The sequence below is a fragment of the Telopea speciosissima genome, chromosome 7, assembly GCF_018873765.1.
Source record: "Telopea speciosissima isolate NSW1024214 ecotype Mountain lineage chromosome 7, Tspe_v1, whole genome shotgun sequence".
Lineage (NCBI taxonomy): Eukaryota > Viridiplantae > Streptophyta > Magnoliopsida > Proteales > Proteaceae > Telopea > Telopea speciosissima.
The window spans coordinates 39,135,826-39,160,784 of record NC_057922.1 but is presented as its reverse complement, the minus strand read 5'-3'; the positions used below and the strand labels follow the sequence as shown (position 1 = coordinate 39,160,784).

General features: G+C 39.8%; 1 protein-coding gene and 1 pseudogene across 1 annotated transcript; one reads left to right on the top strand and one right to left on the bottom strand.

The window, feature by feature from the left end:
- Positions 1-18,211, bottom strand: LOC122669803 (condensin-2 complex subunit D3). Its single transcript, XM_043866654.1, has 10 exons — positions 16,633-18,211; positions 13,833-14,576; positions 2,774-3,268; positions 2,599-2,690; positions 2,420-2,507; positions 2,199-2,313; positions 1,396-1,522; positions 1,149-1,323; positions 235-964; positions 1-16 (listed from the first exon to the last, which is right to left on the bottom strand). Exons 1-9 carry the CDS (start codon positions 18,169-18,171, stop codon positions 251-253), a joined length of 4,089 nt encoding a protein of 1,362 aa, XP_043722589.1. The 5' UTR covers positions 18,172-18,211; the 3' UTR covers positions 1-16; positions 235-250.
- A 3,920-nt stretch (positions 18,212-22,131) lies between these two features.
- On the top strand, positions 22,132-23,816 carry LOC122668543 (annotated as a pseudogene).
- The last annotated feature ends 1,143 nt before the right edge of the window (positions 23,817-24,959 follow it).

Sequence of the window (24,959 nt, the reverse complement as noted above, 5' to 3'; positions counted from 1 at the left end):
ACAACTTTTGCATGGATATACGTACTAATAAAAGAATTTTTACATGGACACATGAAAAAAACAAAGATGTACCCAGTGCACGAGGCTCCCACCACTGCAGGGTCTGGGGAGGGTCATATGTACGCAGCCTTACCCCTGCTTTCGCAAAGAGGCTGTTTCCAAACTCAAACATGTGAGGCCATGACCACTTGGTCACAATGGAGCTACTCTTACAATTGCACCAAGGCCCACCTTCAGAATGGCACACAAACTAATTTTCTTCATCAGAATCAAAAGACTGTCTTCTCCTCAAAGATTCCAATACATCTGAAGGACGATCCCCTCGAGAAGCTGTTCCTACTCTGGAAGACTTGAGCTTGGGCATGCTAATGGATTGAAGAGATGGGGAAGCTACACCCTGATTCACTTCCCTGAGCACAGACCTAGCTGTAGCCTCAGCCGCCATATCTGCCATTACTGATGAGACTTTCAGGGCATTTCCTAACTTCTCAGCTAACATTTCATGAACATCTGTTTGATTAGCATGTTTGGAAACAGCATAAGCATGGCCTGTGGGTGTACTATATCCATTGGACCTCTGCATGGTGGAGACAGCTTCAGCTACTGTAGACTTGGCCTTGGCTGCTTCATACTTCTGAATGTCATAGATGAGCTCCTTTTGAAGCTGCTTGTCAGCAATTAACATGTCTTCAATCTCATTCTTGTAGTCCTTGAGAAGCACTCGGAGGCATTCCATGAGGCAGCCTGTGAGAGGACTGTTCTTGCTCTCTAGTAGCCTCTTCAATTCTATGAAGATGGGGATGGCATTCTGGATCAAACTCTTCTTAACTGCTTGTATGGCCACCTTCCCTCTGACAGCAGCCAGGGCTGCTCCACTTTCCTCGTCCATCTCTGTTGTGTCAGTTGCAGATCCACGGTTGGACTGGATGCGCATCTCTTTACATGCAAGTATTTGAAGAGCATCCTGTCAATGTGAACCACATAATAATTACCAAACAACATTTTACATGAACTAGATACCCACAGCTGTAATCATATAAAACTTAGTATCCCGTCATCGATATTATCCAGATGACATAAGAAAATCACTGTAGAGAAATAGTAGTGTGAAACATTGTTCTGATACATTTATTAATTTATAATCATACCTGCAGTACAGCCTGTCCTGTTACATCTTCAAGATTGAGCAAGCCATCTGATGCCGCAGCAAGGATCTCTGAACAGAGCTTCGCAGAAGTTGCCAAAAGATGCTCCGGAGCCATTTGTTTCAGCAAAGCAATGTAAATTTGCATCCTTTGTGACCTTGACTTTTCATCATGACCTCTGCAACAATTATTACTATTATAAGTTCTGACATCTAAAAGAAATTACTCTTCCCTAACTCCAATAGCCTACCGGATTGAGAAAAGTCGCCTATCAGATTGTGAACTTTGAGACTCACTATGTCCCGAATGGGCATGGCAGTCATTCAGGACAAAGATGGCTTCCACAAAACTGTTATATGCTAGAAGAGGTGCCTTGGCTGCAAATCCATGAAGCACAAATCAATTCAACAGCAAACTTATGAGGTGGCATCCATAACAAATTACATCAAACATGGTAGGTAACAAGGTCAAGGACATAGATTTTGGGTGTCTAATATGGTACAGATACAGGTTGTCTATCAGACAACAGATGTGAAAATATTGGCTATGGGTGCTTATAGGTTTCGTTTGTCAAAGGTCTGGTGGCTTTCCCCACCAAAATGTCTTGTATCCCCTGCTCTCTTCAACAGGTCTTCTGATTTTGCAATAAATACTTTTGGGTGGCTGTGCTGACCTCCCTTGATAAAAAAAATTAAAAATAAAAAGACATGGTAAGTGTGGTGATGTAAGCATGTGACATCCCAAAATTCTGTAAAAGTGTTGCTCAAGGTGTACACTCCTGCAGGACAGCAACATTCAAGTCGGCACTTCTGGACAGATTTTTTCTTCAGGAAAAAAGAGGAAGAGATTCCTTGCAGGGAGGAAGTAAGAGTTATAACTAGATATCTTAGAATGAAATGAAAATATAATCATAACTGATGTTGCCCACAGGAAAAACATAATTATCGAGTACATATATGGAAATGCCGTGTGTTAGGATTGTGTCAGAAAATGACACTAAACATATGCACATGTCTCAGTTTAGCAACACAGAAAGTGTCAAGACGCCATCACCTTTTAAGATATTCCCGAAGAGAAAATCCGCCAGCTGCCTAATCTTCTCTGATTCATCAACAAGTGACAAAAGAAATCGAAGAAAGAGTACTCCTCTCCACTTCACATAGTCCCTCTGTCAATGAGAAATAAAATTTTAAATTAATAGTGCCCAACCAAAAGTGTGATAGGATTGAATAAATGATAAAATAAATTATAGGATTCAGGAAACAGACACAGACCTGTGACAATCTTGAAAGCAGAATAAATGTCTGCCTTCTCACAACTTCACATGGATCACAAAGGCAGTTAGTGATCTTTGGTATATAACTGTAGAAGCATAAATTCAATAGTGTCACCCATTAAGAAAGCAAAGATATTATTTCAAACCAATTCTGGTCTTTATTTACATCGGCCTCACCAATCAACTAGTGCAGTGTAATGTACACAGAAATCTGCCATTATCACAATGATATTGTTGCGAAGGGCTGCACAGTCACTTTTTTCAAGCTCCTGAACAAGCACTAATAGCAAGCTGTTAGTCAAGCTGATTTAAAGAACGTGGACTGAAGGCAGCATGGGATTGAGAGCTGAACCTGCACAAAAAGAGGAATATAACGCTTTGCAAGTGTGGCATCAGCAAGACAGATCTTCCCCATAGTTAGCCATGATTGAATGTAAAGTGAAGGGGCTGTCTGCTTTATAGAAATTGTAGGTCCAGGTAGTTTTCTCAGCTTTGGCTCGGAGTTCCTTGAAGTGATTATAGTGTGTAAAATAGGAATGATGCCATTCAAATCTGCAGAAGGACAAACCATAACCAGAGACCCAATAGTGTATAAAGCTGTAACAGCTTTCAACAAGGAGCGAGACGCGGTTGCCCTTCTCTTCCCAGTCCTACCCACACTTGTAGGTGGTGTTACAAAAATATTGTGTTTGTTTGCCTCCGATGCACCTTCAATGTAGGTTTCAAGAATTTTCAATGCTTCAGAAAGCAAAAGTTGTACCCACTTCAACACAAGTGCATCACCCTCCTCCTTGTTCAAAGCCTTTTGCTTACACAAAGTTCTGAGGGCTTTTACATGAGCATTAACCTGCAATAACATTTCTTAGTTTTTGTGAGGACAAGAAGCATAGGTGGCCTACAGTTTGCAAAAGTTGGATCTAGTTCCAGATATATGGGAGAAAATGTCAAAAAGAAACTAAGAAACATTTTAAAAAACAATACTTAGAAGTTCAAGATATGCATGTATTCCGCAGAAAAATTGAATGTCACTTATTGACAATCTTCTTCCTGGTAACTTTCTCATTCACTGACTGTATAAGACAAATCAAAATAACTCAAAACATTTGATTGTCAAAATAATGCAGTCTGCCTCTCTTTTTTTTTGAAAAAAAAAAACAAAAACATTATCAATGTCTCGTTGAAGATGAACGTGGGCATAATGGAATCACTGCTTACTGCCAGGGTGATAAGAAGAGGTTTAGCTTGGATTAAATTTAAAAAAAACAATTGCAATTTGGGCTAAGCCAACTGACTCACAGTTACATACCTTATAAATTTCTACCCTTTTCAGGTTGTTTGAGTGGATCTTACCTTTAAAAAAAAGTTCCCAACATCAGCCCTTAATTAATGGTAACAAGATATTTATTGCATGGATCCTTCTTGTTACAAAGCCAGAATCTGACTGATCAAACCGAGAGACACAGAGGAAGAGAGAAGAAGAGAGGAGAGAAAACTGGGTTGCTGCAAGCTTGTGGAGAGCAGCCGGCGATTGGAATAGAATAGTTCCCATCACAGGAAGCCTCGCTATTGATAAATAAGAGTTTGAATAATAATAGGTAAGCTGGTTAAGAGTCAATGAAATTACTCCTAGCCTCTTACTTATTATAAATGACATACTAAGAACAGAAAATCCCAAAACCAAACTTAATAGACCAAAATACCCCTAGTTTCCAACACTCCCCCTCAAACTGGAGCATATAGGTCACCCATGCTCAGCTAGTTACAATAGGTGCGAAAACTAGGAGCAAATAATGACTTGGTAAACATATCTGCTAGCTGATTCAAAGACAAACAAACGAAGTCTCAACAAGCTCTTTAAAACAGCATCTCGAACAAAATGACAGTTCACTTTAATATGTTTGGTCCGTTCATGATAGACAGGATTGCTAGCAATGTATATGGCTCATAGTTCGAGAACTCGTGAGATCTCGCCAAGTTTCTCGGTTTTTTGAAAAAACAAGACGAGAATTAAGGCGATTTTCAAAAGTGTGAGATCTTGCTGAGATCTCGATCTCGGTTCGATATCTCTTTTTGAACCATTTTTATTAGCCATCTTGTCCATATCTCGCCGAGATCTCGAATCTTGGGTTGATATCTCAGTTTGATCCATTTTTAATGCCCATCTACCTTTTTAATGGCCCATCTACCATTTTAATGCCCACCTAAGTTACTCTTTTAATGCCCATCTACCCATTTAATGGCCCATCTACCCTTTTAATGGCCCATCTACATGGGAATTCTATGTGGATTTGGTTGGGGTTGAATACATTAACATATCACATTTTATGTAACATTTTGTTTAAAGATTGATGTATTGTATACTTTAACATTTCTAATGCTTATTTAAGTTGTTTTACATTAATTGAATGTTTTGATTGCTTTCTATTGCTAAACTATGTGTAGAGTAGGGTATTTTAGCACGTCGTCGCCCTCGATGCCTACCAACCTATAGTCTGAAGTGAAACTCATATATGGACTTAGTTTTTGCAAAATCTGATAGTGCCATTATGTTTAAATGGCCTAAAATAGGCTGAATACCAAATTTCAAACTCAAACTAGGTCTAAAACCCACCGAGATAAGGCATCGAGTCAATAATAAAAATGCACCAACTCAGCGAGATCTTGCCGAGATCTCGACTCAACTCGGTATTTCCCAGAACCGAGTTGGTACCGAGATCCGAGTTTTAGAACCTTGATATGGCTACCTGGTTGTCACAATACAACTTCATAGGCACTGGCACAGACAAAACCATTTCAAAAAGAAGAGACCTAAGCCACATCAACTCTGTAGTAGCATGAGCCATAGCTTTGTATTCCGCTTCAGCACTCGACCTGGCGATTGTAGTATGTTTCTTACTTCTCCATGTAACAAGATTTCCTCCAACAAACGTATAATAACCTGTGGTAGAGCGACGATCACTGGCTGACCCAGCCCAGTCAGCATCTGAATAAGCAACAAGATCCATATGTTTATGTGCGCGATAAATCAACCCTTTACCAAGGGTACTCTTCAAATAGCGAAGAACACAAACAGCTCCACCCCAATGAGCCTTTCAAAGGAACTACATAAACTAACTAAGAACACCCACGACAAAGGAAATATATGGTCTAGTAACTGTAAGATAGATCAGCTTGCCCAGTAGACTTCTGTACTAGTATACATTTGTAAGATCACCATCATCTACCCCAAACTTCTGATGAGGGTCCATAGGAACATCCATTGGCTTTGAAGCAAGCATGCCAATGTCAGACAAGAGATCTAGAACATACTTCCTCTGAGATAAGGTAATGTCTGTACTGTTTCTCACAACTTCAATACCGAGAAAATAGTGAAGATCACCTAGATCCTTGGTCTGAAAATGTTGCTGCAAATATGTTTTCATTTCTACAATACCTACTACATCATCACCAGAAATAATATTATCGTCTACATAGAAAAGTAATACAACCACCTTACCACTTCAACGACGAACAAAAACAGAGTAGTCGGAATAACATTGTAAGAAGCCACAAGACACAACTGTAGCACTGAATTTCTCAAACCACGTTGTTTGAGATCATAGATAGCCTTCCGTAACTTACAAACCCGTGTACAATCCTCTGACTGAGCAACATACCCAAGAGGCTGCTCCATATAGACTTCCTCATGTAGATCACCATAAAAAAAAAAAAGCATTTTTAATATCAAGCTAATTCAGCCAGGCAACAAGAGAGAAGGTCTCAAAATAGTCAACTCCATAAGTTTGGGTATACCCCTTGGCAACCAGACGGGGTTTGAACCGCTCAACAAAACCATCAAGAAGATACTTAATAGTGTAAACTCAGAGACACTTGACAAGGTCCTTATCAGGTGGCAGATCAACAAGACTCTAGGAATTACGGGTCAAGGGCATCCATTTCAACATCCATTGCAGCCTACCAGCTAGGAAGACGAAGTGCCTCAGTATGGTTTTTACACAACAGTGGTAAACAAGGACATGGCAAAATTATGGACAAAAGGAGGTAAATGGTTTAAGGAAACAAACTTGTCAATAGAATATATGACATAGATTTCTACGACTAGGAGCGTGTACGCACCTTTATGCAGGGCGATTGGTAAGTAAGTAGGCAAGGAAGGAGGAGGATCTTCACCAAAGGAGGCAAGAGGAGGAGGTGAAATCGTCAGACCAGTAGGAATCGCACTCGGGGTTGAAGACTTGTCCTATCGCTGATACACTTGTAAGGGGGTGAAAACAGAACTAAGACAGGAAGACGAAGGAAAGCAAGGACTATCCTAAAAGAAGGTGACATCTACACTCACAAAACACTTGTGAGAGATAGGATCATAACACATGTACCCTTTCTGGGTACGAGAATATCCTAGGAAAACACACTTGGTCAAACCGCCAGGCAAACTTGTCAGTGGAGCCGTGTAAATTATGAACAAAACACACACACCCAAAGACACATGCCAGTAAAGCAGAAACAGGTGCGCCCAAAAAACAACGAAAAAAGGGGATTTATTAGCAAGAATAGGTGAAGGCAGGCGGTTAATCAAACAACAAGTAGTCAATACGGTTCATACCAGAAGTACTTCACGACATGCATATGAAACATGATAGCGCAATCTACCTCTAGAAGATGCCTATTGTTGCGTTCGGCCCCCCATTTTGTTGTAGGGTATAAGAACAACTAATCTAATGAATCATGCCACGGTCAACACAAAAAGAAGAAATGTCATTTTGGACATACTCTAATGCATTGTCATAACTAAAAAACTTTAATAAACATACCAAACTGAGTTTTTATTTCATTATAAAATTTTTTGAATACAAATAAAAACTCGAAACAATCCTTCAAAAGGTACAACCATATAAGACGGGAATGGTCGTCCACAAAAGTGACAAAATACATAAAACCTTGTTTATTCGTGACACGACAAGGACCTAGATGTCCGAATAGACTAAAGTAAATAATGACAAACTACGAGCCACAGATCGAGAAGGAAAAGACACACGGTGGTGTTTTCCCAACTCGTAAGCTTCACACGCTAACCTAGACACGAACTGAAAAGAATGAAATAATAATTTTAACCTAGCTAAGAACAGAAGACCTAAGCGACAATACCACTGGAAAGGAGTCACCCCACCAATAGATGCAGTAGCAGCGGAAGAAGTAGCAGCACCACTGGTGAGATAGTACAGTCCATCTTTTTCATGCCCTCCACCGATCATCTTTCTCGTGTAAAGATTCTGAAAAACACAATGAGTGGGAAAGAAAGTCACGGAGCAGTGTAAAGCTTTAGTAAGCTGACTAACAGAGAAGACTTAAAAGAAACTGAGGAACATGCAACACAAAGGAAAGACTAATAGAAAGGGTGGGAGCTACTGTACCAAAACCAATAACAGGTCTACAAACCCATAGCCAATATGACAGATGAAGGATGGGAGGTATTAGATAAAGAAATAAATAAGGTAGACTTACAAGTCATATGAGAAGAGGCCCCGGAGTCAATAATCCAGGGAGAAGAGGGGGTAGAGAAGAAGGCAGATGTATATGCATGAGCTAAAGTAGCAGCGGAAGAGGAAGGTCCAGAGGATATACTACTGGACGCCTTGAGACTTTGTAACCGATGTAATATCTGAGATATATAATCACAATTCGTACTGCTAAATGAGCTGCCACCTTTAGTTTGACCAGGTCTAGAATTACTAGTAGGAACAACACCAGCACTCCAATCAGATACTCCATGACTGGCTGATTGGGATACTTAATCTGGCTTACCATGCTTGTTCCAACAATAGTCAACAATATGACCAGATTTACCACAATGAGTACACCTCCTATTGGAGCAATCACTAGACTAACTTCCAGTACCACGACCACCACCATTATGGCCTCCCCCTGTACTACGGCCTCTTCCACGACCACAGCTAGCAATAAAAGAACAGTTATCCTTGGAGGAGGATTCAGCCTTAGTAGGAGCAGCAATACGCTGAAGACGAGAAAAAGTATTAGCAAGTGTAGGAACTGTCTCACCAGTAAGCAAGTGACCCTTGACGGCCTTCAGATCAGAATTCGTTGCCCTAAGCCTTCAGCTTCTCAATATCGGTACTAAGAAAAATTAAATACTCAAAGTATTAAGCTCTGCTTCCAAGTTGAGAAGAAGGGATTGAGGGAATAGATTGGCTAATTAGAAACGATAGAGGTCATTGCATATTTATAGAGATATAATCAATTACAAATATGGTATGAAGTAAGATTGACGCAGCGCTCTTATCCTAACATACAGTGAACCTAGATGGTCTAGTCATCTAGTCTATCCTTAACAGTGTGATACACAAACAAGACATAAGGCCTAAGACACGCAAGAAATAGGACACTAAGAATGACTAGTATCCAACAGTTGTTTTGAATATCAGGTTTCTTGTTGATTACAGTGAGTTAGGATAAGTAAAGAGAGAAGCAGAAGTATAGAGGAAGAAGAGAAAAAAGTATGAAATGGAGAAGAGAAAATAGCAAGCTCCTCCCCCCCCCTATGTTTATTTAGAATAATCACAAAAGACTAATCAATTGACATTTACAGCAAAGATCGTTATGTTTTTCTCTTTCCAATATCCAAATTCCCTTTATACATGGGACATTTGTCCCAAGTATGACACCCAAAACTGATTTACAGTTAACCAAATGATGCAGATTCATCATCAAAATGGACTTATTTCTTTAGAAAAAGTCTAGGATTGAGATATCCCAAGGGTTTTTTATGTAATAGGCCACTTTTATGGGCCTAAAGTTGGGGTACATGAGTTCCATACGGGATTAGCCCTATACTTAGTTTATTTTCATGTTTTTAATGTTTTAAATTGAACCGGTCCAAAGCTGATTTGAAACAATGGTTCAATTTTAGTGATTTTATTAGTTTTTCTTTTAGTTGTTTAATTGGGCTGGATTAGGACTCTATTTTGAGTCTATTTCAGTTTCCTAGTCAGTTTAAGTTAGCTAATAGGTTAAGGATTGGGTTAGGCATTTCCTTTTTAGTGTTTAAGTCTATTTTTGAGTCTTCTATATAAGTTTGTAAGGGAGGCCAGCATTGAATACGAATTTGATTAATAAAAACTCAGCTTTATGCTTGCTGCCTTTGTTGCCGCCTTTGCTCCATCGTGAGTGTGCCTTGTGAGTAATGTCAAGGTTGCCTTGTGAGTAATATCAAGGTGAAGGGATTGGTGGATCTCCAATCGACACCTTGCATCGTGAAGATCGGGAGGGCTGCTACTTATCTCCTTGCATCTTGTAGATCGGGAGACCCCATTGTTCATCTTCAAAGTTGCTGCCATTGAAGATCAGTGTCCAAGTAAGTACTTTACAGTTTCAGCAATCACCCTTCTTCTCCTAATCCTCTAAACCCAGCCCCATCAATCCCCATTGCCAATACTCAATCATTACTATTTTCCTCATCCACCATTAATACCATAGATCCATTAGACTCCCCTAAACCTGTCTAGCTTTACCATATAAGACTCATCCCCATTACCCTAACCCTAACCCTAAATTTGACCTAAAACCTCAATTCTGCCTCCATCGAACCAACAGTTCTACAGGTCCTGGTTGTCTGGCTCCAAGTAGGTCTCCAACCTATCTAGGACTATATTACCAATGCCCCCCCCCCCCAACTCCCTCCTGCCCAAGAGAGAGTTTTTGAATTTTTAAGGAGTGAGTGTACTCAGTCAACATTCTTGTTGTACACCTATGCAAAAGCTAATGTTGTGAAAATGAGAATCCCCTAGTGCACAAAGCAATGCACACATTTCACAAAGGCACAAATTAAAACATATCACACTCATCACAGTCGTTCAGAAAATCTGAGAAATGCATAATTGTCGCACAATAAATGTAAATGGCCTATTATCCTGGTTAGAGAATCATGATATAAAAACCAGACCAAACTGAGCTTGTTTCATCTGATACCATTTAACAATTGCATTAGCTAGTTAGAAGTTTAACAATATGCTTGTAACTAATTGATCATAATAATAAAATAAAAGGATAAGAATTCAAAACAACAAGCAAAGATTTGTTATGTTTACTTATCAAATATTGGGCTTAATAGTCATGTCCTAATACATGGGGAAAGCATTATTCCATACTCACATTAGGTTCTTATCCGTGTATTGCTATTCTTCAATAGCAATTGACAACATTTGTAAGAAGCAGCACCTAGTTGTTAGCATTAAAGACAACGGCAAAGTGAGACCCTATACTTAGCATTGAAGACAACTGCCAAGAGAGATGCCAGGGCTTAAGCTGCCCATACGAACAAAGCAGCACCTGGTTGCGTGGTTGCTCAGATTAATTTATTGAAGAAAGGAAAAGTTAAAAAAAAAAAAAGTGGAAGAAGAAGAAGGCCAGGGAAGATAGAGAGAATGGGCTCAACTTAGTTCAGGGATAAGAAAGGACTAGAAGAAGAAGAGACCCAGGAGCATGATGTATCACTCAATTACATGTCCAGTGACTAAACATATCAGCAGTTGATAAAGAAAATTAGTGAAGATGACGTTTTGTACACCTAGTGACTTTTCAAGGCAAGCAACTCACTTACAGCTGCTTGCCAAGGTCTAAACAAAGAAGTACCAGCACACCTCACAGCACTTTTGTGCCTAGGCTTGTATTCATGCACTTTTGACAACACTATTGAAAGCCATTGGATAAGATATAAGAATCTCCTCTTCATGTGAACTGATAAGATGGACTGAAGATCTACAACCAAAATTGTGGAGCTGCTGAACTGAGATAAAAGATCACATCCCAACAAATTTTGCTGAACAAAAATCCTAGATCACGTAGAACATAAAGGGTATTAAGTTAGACCAATTTCTACCGCATATGGCCTCTACAGAATGTATAAGACTGGAGAACAGATGAAAAAGAAACATTAACAGCCCTACCACCAATACCAAAGGAGTTTATAAGAATGCATTCTGGACCAAGGTTGGATTCTCAATTTATTGACCACCAGGCCTAACAGAATCCTTTTTAGAAACATTTATGTTAATTAGATCCTCTTTCTGCTCTTGTTTTCACCAAAAGTGCATGTTCGATATTCTGTATTGATTCAGCTCATCTTACGCTGGTTGCACACGAAGCAGGCCACAAAACCCTTCCATAGAGACAAAACAGGCGATAGAACTGTACTAGTTGCCGAACTTTTCGAAGAGAAGGGGCTAAGGCAGGTAGGCACTAACTATAAGAATCCGGGATTCAGCCAAAAAAAAATCTGAGTACGGATTGACGGTTATCCCAGTTTTTGCACCTTTCTCTTTGATTTGTCAACGGTAACGGATGGGTTTCCGCTGCCATTTCAGGAGACAGTGGTCAAGAGCTTGTTCGGTCGGGAAACGCTTCTCAGCTATCACAAAGAGCGAAATATTGATTCAATCGACCTGGAAATACAATCCTGGTGAGAGCTTTTAATCATCATACCCTGCAAGGTGGAAGTCCTTTACCTCAACAAACCATTTACCCGCCAACTCCTCAAAATCTTTATTTCTAACCCAAATTATTTGGTTCTGAGCTTACCTTAAAATAGTAAGCAATTTTAAGGAAAGACTGGCTAACAATATTATGCTAGAACAAGTGGAGGAATCTCATAGGCTAAATAGATCAAACAAAGGAGAACACAGTGGGAAGTACAGTTTAAAGGGTTGTAGGTTTAAGTCCAGATGACATAATGCATAGGCAATTCAGACTGGGAGTGCACATATGTAACGCTGTGGCTGGTAGATTGGTAGAAATAAGAATTACATATGCTGCATAGGTAAACCAGAAAATTATGGCTGGTAGACTGGTAGAAATAAGACTTACATTTGCTGCATAGGTAAAGCAGCAAACTAGGTATGGCGCCTAGGAATTAAAATGTTGAACGAGAACTCGAAAAGGGATCTAGGATTTGTGTTATACATGTTCAGATAAGTTAGGAGGTGGTTCTGATGTAATTGCACATGCTTTATAATTTATTTTCCGCTCTCGGTGAAAGTGAGAACCTATGGGGCCTTAGCAATGAAAACAATAATAGCTAGGATTGATGGGTCATGCAGTTTGGAGCTTTGTGCCTCAAATTATAAGAAAGGAAAGGGTGTTGGTTGTTGGGATAGAACTCTAATTCAAAGCACTGTACGCTAATATGGGAGAGGAGAGGAGAGGACGGAAAATTAACTGCTCCCTTTCCCCAAGTGGCCAAGTCCCTCTAATAGGGGGGTGGACCCCACCCAGGCAGTGTGTTCGGGCAGGGGGTAGGGTGGTCATTCCCCCCCTATTAGAGGAACTTGGGGAAATGGATCGGGCAGGGAAATGGAGCAGATAACGATCGAGGAGGACCATGTCTTTACTTACTAGGATAAGATTTATCTCTCCCAATCTCAAGGCCTGATAAAAAAAAAGGGCATACCCAGTGCACGAGGCTCACGCCATTGCGGGGTCTGGGGAGGATCATACTGTACGCAGCCTTACCCATGCTTTCACAAAGAGGCTGTTTCCAGACTCAAACCAGTGACCACTTGGTCACAATGGAGCAACCTTACCGTTGCACCAAAGCCTGGTAATTCTGACAAATCATAAACTAGTAGATGATTCCAGCATCAAAACAACTTCATTTTAGAAAACCTGTGGAGGAAGATGGGAAAAAAGAAATACAAACCCTTTCATATGAAAATATAGTTAAACAAGAAAGACTTGTGTTGGAACTTTGCCATATTACATAACTTGACTGCAATTTTGATTTTTCAATTACAAAATTTTGCTATGTTTAGACACTGAAGATATAAAATTGACCCAACTAACTTAAGCATGGTCCAGATGAGAATAAAAAACCAACCAAAACTAGCCAGGACTAAGCTGGAGCTTCAAAAAATATTGTTGCGACCCGAAAATAAGAGAACTTAAATAACAAAACAGATGATTAGAAATCCAAAATATGCAGTAAGGCCCAAAATTGAGGCTGCTTTTCAATTGCACAGAAATCCAACATGGCCCACCCAGAATACTGACCAGGTTTGAACAAGTCTACAACACCGTTTCTACTCGTCAATTAAAAATAAGCAAGAATTTATAATTGCTTTATTGTTGATATAAGTTAATGTATGACAGAGTTAAAAGTATTAAAGACATTAAGTCATCATAAGTTGTCGCATTTAGACTGGAGACTACATAATATGGTATCTTTATGCAGATGAAGGCTGTTAGATGCACCAATATGTTCTCACTATATTTAGCACAGATGTGTGTTCAATGCATCTGTACATTATAGATCTCTAACCTGCATAAATTAGACATTTTGGGTTCATAACTTGAACAATCAACTGTAAACTGCAACAAGGTTCAATGTATCCAATGGGAAATACCTCAGTGGAATGCATGTTGAATTTCTCAATCCGTTTGAGCAAATTATGAGCTAAATTTGCAGCAGGCTCCTGAGGTAGCTCCAGTGACACATTAGAAATTGTTTGCAAGAGGAAAACACGATCACAAGCCCACGCAGCAGGATTGGATTCAATCCAATTACCCTCTTCATCCACATCTCCTCGCACAAGTGGGCTATGAATCTCCCCTTCTGAGACTATCTGGTCAAGGAGCTGCCAGTGATGGTGGAGAAACTCCCAATCTACGGCTTTTGGCAGGAAGGCTGATACCTCAGCTAGCAAAAGCCATGCACCAGGAGGAGCAGTCCATTTCTGTATTGGCATAGAATGGCTCAACCACAGAGACTCAGATGTCCGTATAATGTTCTGAAGTGAGATGGCAATGGCAGGCTTGAGACGTTTCTTCTTTCCAAGGCTCACACAGATCTTCTTCACATTAGGGGTCACCTCTCCATCACAAATCCCTTTCAGCAGTATCAACACTCCTTCAGGAAAAACCAAATCAATTTCTCTTTCTAAACTTTTTTTCTTTACTTCTGAAGTGGAATAATGGTTCTTGGTATAACTCAAACCCAATGATCCAACTTTGGACACCCGGTCCAGGACCAATTCTAAAAACAAGTTCTCACATTCCTCTTGAATGCTGGACTCATTATCAGTTATCAAACATGGAACAGACTGAAGCCATTCAGTAATTACACTTCCATCTGTGAATTTTCTAAAAACCTACATACAAACACAGATACTAGTGCAAGATCAATAAGTGAATGAAATGAAGCTTGTGACCAGGACTAAGAAACTAAATCAAGAGGGAGAGATGGCACAAATTAATTATAATCATGTACTACCAAGTAATTAAAATTGAATTTGATTTAGCAAGTTAGGTTGTGTTTGGTTACAGGTGAAATGAAGTATAATACAAGGCCAACTTTTACATAGGATGTTTTCTTGAAAGTAGAGTAGAAGTGAAGTGATTAGAAGAAAAAAATCTGTTGAAAATATAAGGAGAAAAATAAGTTAAGTCAATTGAGTGAAATTTTCAGGGGACAAGTAAAACCTCAAATTTTAAGGCATCTTTGATAACCATTTTGCTTTACAAGTACACTGAAACCCCCTTTTCTAACTGTAAACAATTTCCCATCACTCTTGGTAACCTTCATTGATTTCACCTCTAACCAACCACAACCTTAAGAGAATCCTAATTGGAATATGTTGAACAGTCACCAAATTAAAATAAATATGATAATCTGAAAGAAAAAAAAATTTGCAAAATTCAGCAACCAAGAGAATCATACAAATATAACTATGTAAGAAATTAAAATTAATGTTTGGTTTGGGTGATGTCCTTGGTGAGGTTCTAAAAAAATATGTGATAGTGAATATAAATCCTAACAAATATACGAAAATCAATATCAACAGTTGGGACCTAAGAAAATCAACTACTGTTTGTAGAATCTGAAACTATAGAATTAAAATATTTATCAGAACCAGTACAACTGTGGCATGATGAATAACAATGCCTAATATTGAAGCTGCCCCAACAATGAAAATCTATCAGTAAATAAGGGTATAGAACTATATCAAAACTGCCACATTTACCAGCCTGAGGACCCATGATAAGTGAGGAATAAAAAAAAATATCTTCTACTTCCAAAAGCATGGTGCCTTAGCTTGAAACTTTTGAACATTTCCAAAACAGAAAAGGAAGCGTTGTTTCCTTCAGAAAGTAACCCCTCCCCCCCCACGAAAGGCTTCATATGTGTGCGCCACTGCTATTAATACACAAGGGACATACTGTCACACTTCAAAAGACAGCACACAGGATTGTTTTTCCAACAAGTGGTGTCAAAGCTTAGTTCTTGTAATCATGTGTAAACAATGGGGAGAAATCACTACAAGAAACAATTTAACTTATAGGGAAAACAGTAATTGATGTTAGAAACTGTTGTCTCATTGCAGCAAGGAGTCAAGGACAAATTCTTTAGTCTGTAGTGCAGCTCTATAATTGAAGCTACATGCTGCACTTTGTGAAGTAGCAAGCTGGGTGTGGGAAATAAGGTCACCCTGTCAACTTAAGATTTTTAGAGTAACAAGAAATATCTAACAGGATCTATGTAAGGGTGAGTTTCAATGACCTAACTTGCTCCAACTACATCTTTATCCATAAAATTTCATCACAGCCACATGAAACAAGAAGAAAACAGTTGCCAAAAAAAAAATTTGTTGAAGCTTCCAACCTAAAAGCTTAAGCTCGTAGGTGGAGAACTCCAAGTGCGTATAGCCCAACTCCAAGGTTGTTACACATGGGAGGTATATCCATCTATGAGCTTCAGATTTTAAGTAGAAAGCTTCAACATGGCATAAGAGCATCATCGCTGAGTCCTCCCTAACAGTGATTGCGACGTTATTGACCCCCCCAAAAAAGGAGCCACACGTAAGGAGAATACTCCCATATCGCTAAACCGGGACCTTGGATTTGGGCCTATACACATGGGAGGGATCCCCAATTTGAGCTTAAGCTTTTAAGTTTGAAGCTGTAACATAGTATTAGAACACCATGACTTGGTCCTCCCTAACAGTAACAGCCACACGATTGATCACCCAAAAAAGGGGCAACACATGGCGGGGAGTGTGGAGAATAGCATCTGAAACCAGGTCACACATCGGTAAACAGGGACCTTGGAGTTGGGCCTATACACATGGGAGGTTCTCCACCTATGAGCTTATGCTTTTAAGTTGGAAGCTTCGACAAAAAACTTATGAATTTGAACAGTAATTATACCTCTGATAAAGCACTTATTGCCATTTTTCTGATACTAACAAGAGGGTCAGAGCAAGCCCTGCCCATCGTCTTGAGCAAGACTTCATCGACAGATTTTCCCATTAGCGAAGTTGATTTTGTAATCAGAAGAAGAGCAGCTTTCCTCACTGCTGCCTTCTCATCCATGCACCTTTTCCTTAGAAGATTTTTCATCCCACTACCCAAATTCTTGTGTTCATTTACAAAACCCATCACTTCCTCTAGCCGGGCCTTCCGGCCAACATCACCTGAGAAGAATCCCACCACCTGTGCCAAGTTGGTCAAAGCCCGTGCTCGGATACCTGGGACTGCATCAGAACAACGCTGAATCAAAGCCTCCATACACTTCAAACCCCACAGATCACGGACTCCCTCACCTGCATTTTCCCCTAGTGGATCACTCAGAGACATTAATAAAATGGGGATAAGATCGACTGCCAGCAGTCTGAGTTGGGACTTGCCCTGAGTCATCTTCACCACATAATCTGCAAAACCAATTTGGTCCTCATATTCCATTGCTCGAACTATGTCCATGATTGATTCCACGGCACATGCACGGGGTTCAGACTTCTCCGGTGCCTTCTGAACCAGGTACCTTGGGAGATATATAACTGCTTTCCTGACAGCATCAGACCCCTTTGCCAAGGTCATCATCTGATGCGTTACAAAATTCATTGCTGATGTTCGGGCCTGTGACTTCAAGAGAAGAATCGCCGGGGACAGTGATTTCAGCACTTCAACTGCTGCGGTGGTCTGATCACCGTGTTCAGGCTTTAACACTGCATTCAATATCCGGAAACAGATATTAGTTAACCTGTTATAGTTTGCCGAACTCTGGTACGATTCAAGTGCCATTACTGGAATTTGGGCAACAGTCTGAATTAAAGATTTCAGACTCTCTGGGAATCGATCCAAGTGAATTCGACCCATAACAGATTCCAATTTTTCAAGAACAGCGAACAAACGATTCTGGACATTCTCGTTATTCTCATCATCACCACCGGCGGCATAATCATTAGCCATGCTCATGTTGTGAGAAGCCTCCCCCTGCACACGGCCCTTTCTTTTTCTACCGACCTTACGTGCTCCACCACGGCCATCGTCAGCTGCCGCTATAGGTGGGGAGCCGGATTGTTGCTGCTTGAGAGACCGTCTGATGGATCGGAGGAGCGAAATGAAAGCGATAGGTGAGAAGAGAGTGAAAACGGGGGAATTCGGGGAGAGGAGGATAAATAGATACACTTGGGAAGCTAATAGGGTTAGGTGAATGGGACCAGAATCCATGGCAGTGGTGATCTGGCGGACGAGCACGGTTGGAGATATGTTCTTCGAGGCCAAAGCTTCCCATATGTAATCGATGTCGTCGGAGACGTCACCGTCGGCATCGAGGGTATTAGTGTTATCGAACAGTGCTTGTAACTCTAAAAGGGTCGACTCCGAAATGCAAGTTGCTGAGGCTGGATCGTTTCCATTGTGGTCGGCTTCAAGCTCAGCGATTATTCGATGGATGCCCTCTTCCATCTCTCCTTCTCTCCAAGGGTTACCTCTGCATCTCTTTCTGGCTCTCGCGCTCTATATCTCTCTTTGAATTTAGGCTTTCCCGCCTGTTGCAAGGGAGGAAAAACCTCGCAACTGAGGTCTTGAAGACTGAAGTTGTATAGTAAGATTGTAAAAAAGGATTTCACTAGATCGACGATTTGGGGGATGTAAAAAGTTAATGGGCTTTGGGCCCAACTTGATCGCCCACATGTGGGGGCTGATCGCAGGCCCAAGACAAGAGAAGGAGGAACGATCACTTAAGTGATCGATTCCTTCCCCCCCTTCTTATCTCTTGTTTTAAATTCCAAGAAAGGAATCGAATTAGTGGGGGAGTAGGGGTTTAGGGATTTTTTTCCTCTAAGGTTCCCTCACCTATACGGTTGTGAGGTTCCTTTTACGGATGTTCAACATGAGTCAGCCACAAATCCAATGGCTAGTTTTTCAAAATTTAAGTTATTTATATACTTATGACTCTCTCTCTCTCCTCTCTCCACTCTTTCCTCAAAACCACTCTGATCTTCTCTCTCCTCTCTCCACGTAAGCAGTTCCCAAATAAAGAGTAACTCTCACGTCTCCTATTTCCCGCTCTCGTCTCTCTCCTCTCTCTGTACCATTTTCAAAAATCAAGAAAAGCTTCTACCAAAAAAAAAATCAAGAAGAGCGAAGCCGAGAGAGAGAGAGAGAGAGACGGGAAGAACAAAGAGGTGGTCAATGGGTGCATTGATGGGTAATGAAGATTGATCGAGTTTTGGGTTTTAATTGCTCTTCAAGATTTTTTTGCTCTCCCCCCCATTGCGAACCAGGTTTGTCTCTTTTCATGTCTCTGCTGAATGTAGGAGTGATGCCAAACCATCTAAACTCCAAGGCTTCCCTTTGGTTGTAAAGAAAATGCAAAGAAGGAAAGTAAAGTCAAATCATTACAAAGTGGAAATTTTTATAACGATTAGGTGCAACTTTTATGTTTGAGAGATTTGGGTGGGGGGGGGGGGGGGGATGGAGTCCCAATCTACGTTGCTTTATTTCTCTAGAGTCACTACAAGAAATCCTATTTTTTCCGACGGTAAGAAATATGGTCCGTAGCCAAATATAATTTTCTACGACGGTTAATATAGTAGCGTAGCAGAATATTATTTTCTGCGACGGTTTGTGACTATCCGTCGTGGAAACTCTAATTGGGCAACGGTGTATATTTTCCCCCGTGGAATGTTATTTTTTCCGACGGTTAGAAATATGGTCCATAGCCAAATATAATTTTCTACGACGGTTAATATAGTAGCGTAGCAGAATATTATTTTCGGCGACGGTTTGTGACTATTCGTCGTGGAAACTCTAATTGGGCAACGGTGTGTATTTTCCCCCGTGGAATTTTATTTTTTCCGACGGTTAGAAACATGGTCCGTAGCCAAATATCGGAGCAAAATATTATTTTCCTTGACGGCTCTAAATTATCTGTCATAGAAACTAAAATTAGGCGACGGTATATATTTTTCCGTCGTGGATTATACATGTATAACGACGGTATAAGTCTTATCGTCGCGATTTTATGATATGTTTAACGACAGTACTAAAGATACCGTCGCCCAATTGCCTTAAATTTTTAGCGGGCTCCTGAGTTTCCAGCTTCCCGCATTCTTCTATCCCATTCCCTCATGAAACATCTCTCTCTCTCTCTCTCTCTCTCTCTCTCTCTCTCTCTCTCTCTCTCTCTCTCTCTCTCTCTCTAGCCAACCATCTCTACCCCATTCTCGCACGACGGAGAAGAGATCAGCGGTCAAGCGCTAGCTCCTCCCCCTCTGTTGATTTCAAGCCTGCTGTCATTACTGCTGGAGTACCTCCTTTTCCGATGAGTTTTACATTTTTCGATCTCAAACCTGCCACCAACAATTTCAGTGTTTCAAAAGCCTCTCTCATCGTGAAACCCTAACCTCCAATCGGACTCACATCTCTCATAAACCCCCAATCGGACTCACACCTCTTTGATTCCCTAGCCGCAACCCCTTCTCTACTATCGCCTCCCCCATCTCTGCAACCTTCCCACTCCCTTCTCTACTGTCTGCCTCCCCCCCTACGAGCGATTTGCCTACGGTGGCAACGAGTTCTCTCTGCAAGGTTTGTCTCTTTCTCTCTCTCTCTCTCTCTATTTAAGGTTGAGTGCAATGTTTCCATTTCACGGTTTTGTTGAGCATGTTTTTTTTTTTTGGGGGGGGTTTAAAGCTCTGTATATGTTTAAAGATATAAGTATTTGTACAGCTTAATTTTTTTTGGGTTTAAAGCATTTGTATATCGTTTAAAGCTATAAGCATTTCTGGGTTTAATTCTTACTAGTGTCTAAGAATTGAGTAGATTAGCATTGGTCCATTAGGGGGAATGGCAGAGATGGTTTTGAGCAGAAGGTCTTTACATGGTTTTATTTGTGATTTTGGTTTAAAAACATTAAGCCATGGATGAGGCACTTCCCAAAGTCCTCTATTTCTAAGTTTTTTGTCCTCTTGCTCCACCCGGTTGTCAAATCAAAGTAGGAGGTATCATTAATCTGTGCAATACTTGATTATGGCAGTAGGCTTAATTGTGAAAATACTTGATCCATAACTTGAAAAATAATAATACTAATAATTAAATGAAAATTTGTTCTTCCTTACCCCTGAAATTAACTGTAACTTGTTTAGAACCTCTTGAACAACTGTTGCCTCATTATAGAACAGTGCCACTTCAATAATATAATCGGCAGCGGCATCATTGATGCTTGAAGGCTAGTTACTTAGTAGTAAATGAGCCAAGGGTTCACTATTTCCTGATCTCTAATAAAGAAACTGAAATCATTGTAGTACAATCTTATATGTTTTACCTGCAGATAGAGATCAAAGTAACAAGCATTCAATTAATGGACAATAATATATAAATATAGTTTGTATTAATCATATATATCTGATCACCTGCCATAGGAGGTGCAATCTCTAATATGATCCGTAATCTTACGATAATACCAAACTGCCCTAGTCCACCTAAAACTCCATAGAAAAGTGCAGAATTTTTCTCTGTTGAACAAGTCACAAAATCTCCTCTCTTCCTTCACTCATAAAAAACTCCAAACAAGTCAAATCTCCAGGTTCATTTATTTAATATAATTCTTTTTATTCTAGGTTCAAAAACAACAAAGTACAGAATCACCCACAAGGTAGGACTGCAGGACCAGAATTGGAAACTATTGATATCTGATAAATCAGAACTCAGATGGGGTGGGGAACAAGGTCGAACAGGCCTCTAAGATGGATGAATAACTCCTTTAAGTGTGATTGAGATCCAATGGTTAAATTAGGAAATATAGACATAGTTCTGAAATTAGTAAGTAAGTTCGGAATTAGTAACTGACTAATTTTCAATAGAACTAACTAGTGGATGTGGTTCAACTTCTGGTCAATGGAAGAATACTAGCGGTGGAGGAAGTATCCAAATAATCTCAAAGATCTGCTGGGCAGATTGAGAAATATAAGGAAGGAGAAGTTTTAGCAATAGAACTCCAAGAAAAGGTCAGAACTCACAATATATCAGCAACACAACTCCAGTAGGTTAACGAACAGTTGTAGGGATTAAGCATCACTACAAGAAATATGATTTTTTGCGACGGTAAGAAATATGTTCCGTAGCCAAATATAATTTTCAACGACGGATACCATAGTATGTTTATTTCATGTATATCTCCCTTTTAGAATGTTTTCTGAAGAACCTCTTAATTGCTTCCTAACAAAAACGGCTATGTAATTTGTCTACCTTGTTATACCAACTATGCATGTTGTCTCATTAGACTCATGTAGTCTTATTGAATGTAGTAACTATTATTTCTTTCAGTATTTCAAAATTGATATAAATTAGAAACATTTAGTACTTCATGTATGGTTGGGGTTTTATAGGATCCCGCTTTGCCTCACCACACCCTATATTGAGATGGATTGGGGCAGTGATGAGTTTTTGTTTGTAATTTAGTGGTGACAGGGTTGGTTTGGTTCAGTACCTAGGATATGGTGGTACAGGAATGACTAGCCACAAATAAAAAAGAGAAAAGAAAGAGAAGAATAAGAATACTTACAAGAGGGGGAAAAATCTGTCTTCCAATTACTTACATCACCAATAATTTGTTTCAAATGTTACCTGAAATTTGCATAGTCAACATTACCGAAAGGACTCATGCAAGTCCATAAGAATCGTGTCAAAAAATTTTGAGAAATGCACCCAAAGTTGAACCAATAGCTGCTATGGTCTAGAACAAGATCATCAATAACCCTCCAAAAGAGCAATATCGGCAAGATCTGTTTGCAACTCTCATCACAACGCATATTATGTGTGAGGAATGGGTTGCTAAAATTAAAGTGAATCCGACAGTTAGATTGGGAAAAATCAAGAGGTTGTGATGACTAAAATTAGAAATATAAGGTTAGAATCAGTAGCAAACAGCAACTTAACTAAAAAAATAGCAAGCCTTAAAATATCACTTAAGGAACAAATTAGTATAGCAAATAGAAAGTAGCTGCACAGAATTAGAAACGAAGCCAATAAGGCTCTGTATGGCAATGTTTCTATTCTAAAAAATCGATTCTAGGTGGGGGGCCTGCTGTCGATCCCTTTTGCCATTTCTAAGGATGTGTTTGAGAGAATTAGAGTTGGATGGAAGTTGTATGGCATAGCTCGTAAGCGGTAAACTCCAAATTCCAAGTTCTAACTATCGATTCATCTCATGTGACCTCTTAGACCCAATTCAAACTACGGAGAAGGTCTCTTTGCTTGAAGATGTAACTCATGTGTATTGGATCACTTGGGCAAGCCAATACCCATTGGATTCCCCTGAGTGTTGTGAACAGAACAAAGCTATGATGTCCAATGCTTTGAATGCTATTCTCCCTAAAGCCAAAGCATTAAAACATGTCTCTCTTCAAACTAGAGGTAAGCACTATCTCTCTCTTACTAGCCCTAGCCCTTCTAATAGTAAACCAATTCTTTACTATGAAGATAGCCCAAGAGTTGATGAAGGTCACATCTTCAACTACATTCTTGAGGATTTGTTGATGGAGAAACTAGAAGGGAAGGTGGCTTGGTCAGTTCACAGACCAGGATTGCTTATTGGGATTTGTAATAGAACTTATTATAACTTCATAGGTGGGCTTTGTGTCTATGCTTCAATATGTAAATATCTTAACCTTCCCTTCTTATTTGGAGGTTCAAAAGAGTGTTGGGAAGAAGTTTATATTGGTGGTGCAGATGCACGGCTTGTTGCTGAACAACATATTTGGGCATAAACAAATGAAAATATCTCATCTACTAAAGGTCAAGCATTTAATGTCACGAATGGTCCAAGCTTCACTTGGAAGGATATCTGGCTTGCATTTGGAATAAAATTTGGAGTGAAATTGATTGAAGAAGAAATGTTTTCATCGGATTTACGGTTTTCGGAATTCATGACTGATAAGGGAAGTATATGGGAAGAGACTGTGAAGAAGGAAGGTCTGAGACAAACCAAGATGGAAGATCTAGCTAATTTGCCTTTCATGGATATCTTATTCAGATGCTCACACAAGATTTTGCTGTCACCGGAAAAGGCTAATAAGCTTGGTTTCACGATGATGTCCAAAATATAGTTGCAGTCCTAGTAGATGTGGCCCTTACTATTATTAACCTATTTACTAGATCAATAAGAGATCTATTTTTCTGAATAATAGAGACAGTCTTAATTACCAAATTATTATCCAACATAAATGAGCCATTGTGAAGAGCTTTGGTTCAACCATCAAGCTAGGTCCTTGCTAATAAAAGGCTGATTAATTAAGGTGGTCAACTGCTAATATATCTGAATGAAGTAACATGTAACAGCACAATAGTTCTGCTATGGATTTGGCATAGGATCCATAGTTGTGAAGGCATAGCCTAGGTGTCCAGGCGCTTTGGTCGCCTAGGCGGGTACCTTGTTCGCCTACTTGGTGTCACCTTCAACTTTGGCCCTCTCCACCGCCTTGGGTCACCTAACCCCCATGACAGCTCTGATAGGATCAGGTGGGATTCCTGTTTCATAGCCTTCATCCTTTTTTCTCCGTTGCTCAAGTAGATCAGGTTAGTTTTCTTTAAATTTTCTCTACATTGCACAAGTTAATTCTCCCTTTTATCTTGATTCTACTTGCTTTAATTTCATACTTTTCATTCATCCAAAAAAAAATCATACTTTTCTGCTAATCAGTTTCAGCCTTACTTTACCTTTATTTCTATTCTGTGTACCTTGGTTCTTATCCTCATCTTAGATCTGTTTTAAACCTACAAAAAAGCTATTGATTTCGATCTAAGTCTTTGTTTTTGGTTTTCTTATCTCAAGTTTGATTGCGGACCAGCGATAAACCATGCCCGGGAGTTGGATTGGAAAGTCAAGGATCCAAATTTCCATTGTCTTCACAATATAAATTAGAAGTCAACAAATTCATAGAGTATGCATTTTCTAGTATTGCGGTAGGAAATCGGATACTATGCCCATGTGTAAATTGCGTAAATCAACTACGCATGACTAGAGATACGATGTTAGAACATTTGATAGTTGATGGAATCGTATGGAATTATACGAAATGGAGTTACCATGGGGAAGGTTCATCTTCACATACAATTCACCATGTTAACACAGTGGTACATGAGGAAGGTGAAACATATGATGTTACACATACTATGTTAAATGAGATGCGTGGAATAAATACAAATGAAGAAATAGAGGATGGTGTCACCGGTGAGTGTACAGAGGGTGG

Coding starts and splice junctions, on each gene's coding strand:
- LOC122669803 (XM_043866654.1), bottom strand. CDS start 18,171: ATGGAAGAGGGCATCCATCGAATAATCGCTGAGCTTGAAGCCGACCAC. Junction 2,314..2,419: donor TGCTTTCAAGATTGTCACAG/GTCTGTGTCTGT, acceptor TCTCATTGACAG/AGGGACTATGTGAAGTGGAG. Junction 1,523..2,198: donor CTTCGGGAATATCTTAAAAG/GTGATGGCGTCT, acceptor ATGGATTTGCAG/CCAAGGCACCTCTTCTAGCA.